At 43.1% G+C, this 1,851-nt stretch overlaps 1 protein-coding gene across 1 annotated transcript in view; it reads left to right on the forward strand.

Moving 5' to 3' along the window:
- The window catches only part of T265_15524 (hypothetical protein), a gene marked incomplete at both ends in the record, with an annotated part of 56,931 nt that extends 55,080 nt beyond the window's left edge, over positions 1-1,851 (forward strand). Inside the window, one exon of the mRNA XM_009178489.1 lies at positions 1,486-1,851. Within this exon, the coding sequence (XP_009176753.1) occupies positions 1,486-1,851 (366 nt within the window). The remainder of the gene's footprint in view (positions 1-1,485) is intronic.

Raw genomic sequence — 1,851 nt, forward strand, 5'->3', positions numbered from 1 at the left:
AACATAAGGTTGACGGAAACCCGGGGACTGCGCCTACCTGATGAGTCCCAAGAAGGGCGAAACCGGTCGTGGGCTGTCGATGGATTTTCAGCAACATTATGAGTAATACATTACAAATATAATAATAAGTTGTTTTTGCCTACGATTCTAGTTTACAACCGCGAAAGCAATGTGGAATGATGTGGTCAGTTCAGTGCCTATCAAGATAAGCAACAACCATAAAAGCTTGAAAAATACAGGCTTATTGATTATCGATTGTCAGGCTGTGAGCAGATGACTTGGCACTTTTTCTACCAGATTTCGCAGAGGACAAAGTGACGAGGTTTGAGGTGGAAGGAAAAAAGGCATCCCTTCTTCCTTTGGAACAGGTACTCCCCTTAAATTAGTCAAATAAATCAAAAGTGCTTAGACCAGGAACCACTCCGAACGAAAATGTATCAGCTGCATGAACAATCAACGATCGCTTGGTTCAGAGGTCAGCAGGTTAACAATTCTAACCAAAAGTTCACACATACCCTATTCCTATAGTTCCGGCTGATTTATCCCGATAAGACGTGGATGTCTTGTTTGACTGCAGTTGTTTCGTACGTACGTCGCATTTTTACAGCACTGTTTGTAGTTAGCGAACGGCCACATTCCTCAGCACTTCCTACCCGTGCCAACCAACAATCTGAATAGGATACTTTCGGCGCATAGTTGCTCAACTAGTAAAAGCTAGGGTATTCACGCACACGTGCTGGGCTGTTAAGTGAATTGTGAACTGAAAACCCTGTTCTACGGATCGGCGGCGTCTACCTGTGGCCATCAACCAGGTGTAGGCTGGAATGTAGTTCTTTCATGGTCGTTGCATATAAATTTCAACGCAGTTTCTTCAAGGTGTGAAGGTGTTAACAGACATGATGGGCAGATTCTTGATACGACACTCTTTGAAGGTCCCGGCCTTTTTTAAGGCTCCAAAGTGCTTCCAACAGGCTTACCATTTACGTGAACACGAGCCACACACATTTGAAATTTAAGTTAGTGGGAGGTCGGTTTACGGATAAACTGAACTGAATTAAACTGTGTCATTCAGTCGCAACTATGCTAAAAATGCCAAAGAAGAATAATACAAACGGACTGACATCGTTAACACCGATTTCTTCTGTAAATTGGTGAAAATGAAGGACTACTTCGGAAAGGGATTGCAAGTGCGATTGCATATTACTTATGAGTAGTTCAAATCAGCTAGGCAAAACAGCAGCAATCGATCACCTTCATATACATGGTCTAATTTATCATGTACGCATTCTAAGTGTTTGAGGAGGAGACATTTAGTTTCCTGATGTTGTCCTCTCCTCTGTATATGAGCGTGAAATGAAGTGCAGAATCCCAAACATACTTCAATAGAAAACATTTTTTGTGGACTGGTGTTCTCCACTGAGTGTATGGAACGCGCAAATTATTTCTGGAGTATAAAAATGATACATTTTTTGTTAAATCTGATAGATTTACGCAGAAAACGCTAAGGAACTTCTTTCTACACTCACATCTGCACGAAGTCTCCTTGAATCCTCACGAATTTGGCTTCGTGGTGCTCGAAACGCACATGCCGACTTTGTCACGATGATGGAAGAGACTGCGCAAAGTTATGGGGACGTAGACGGGCAGAAGGTGTTTTTGTCAGACCTTTTGATCACACTGGCTGCTGGAGATGACAAAGTCAAAGAAATCAAACAATGTACACAGCAGCTTGCCAGTTCAACCGCCCATTCCAACACGGCGGCCGTCGTTATGGTTGCAAGGCGCGAGCTTTCAAACTTCCAAACAGAGTTGGCGAAATTCCAACGATTAGTTGAGTCGCAGCTGAAGGAG

The sequence above is a fragment of the Opisthorchis viverrini genome (genome assembly GCF_000715545.1).
Source record: "Opisthorchis viverrini unplaced genomic scaffold opera_v5_586, whole genome shotgun sequence".
In the NCBI taxonomy this organism is placed as follows: domain Eukaryota; kingdom Metazoa; phylum Platyhelminthes; class Trematoda; order Opisthorchiida; family Opisthorchiidae; genus Opisthorchis; species Opisthorchis viverrini.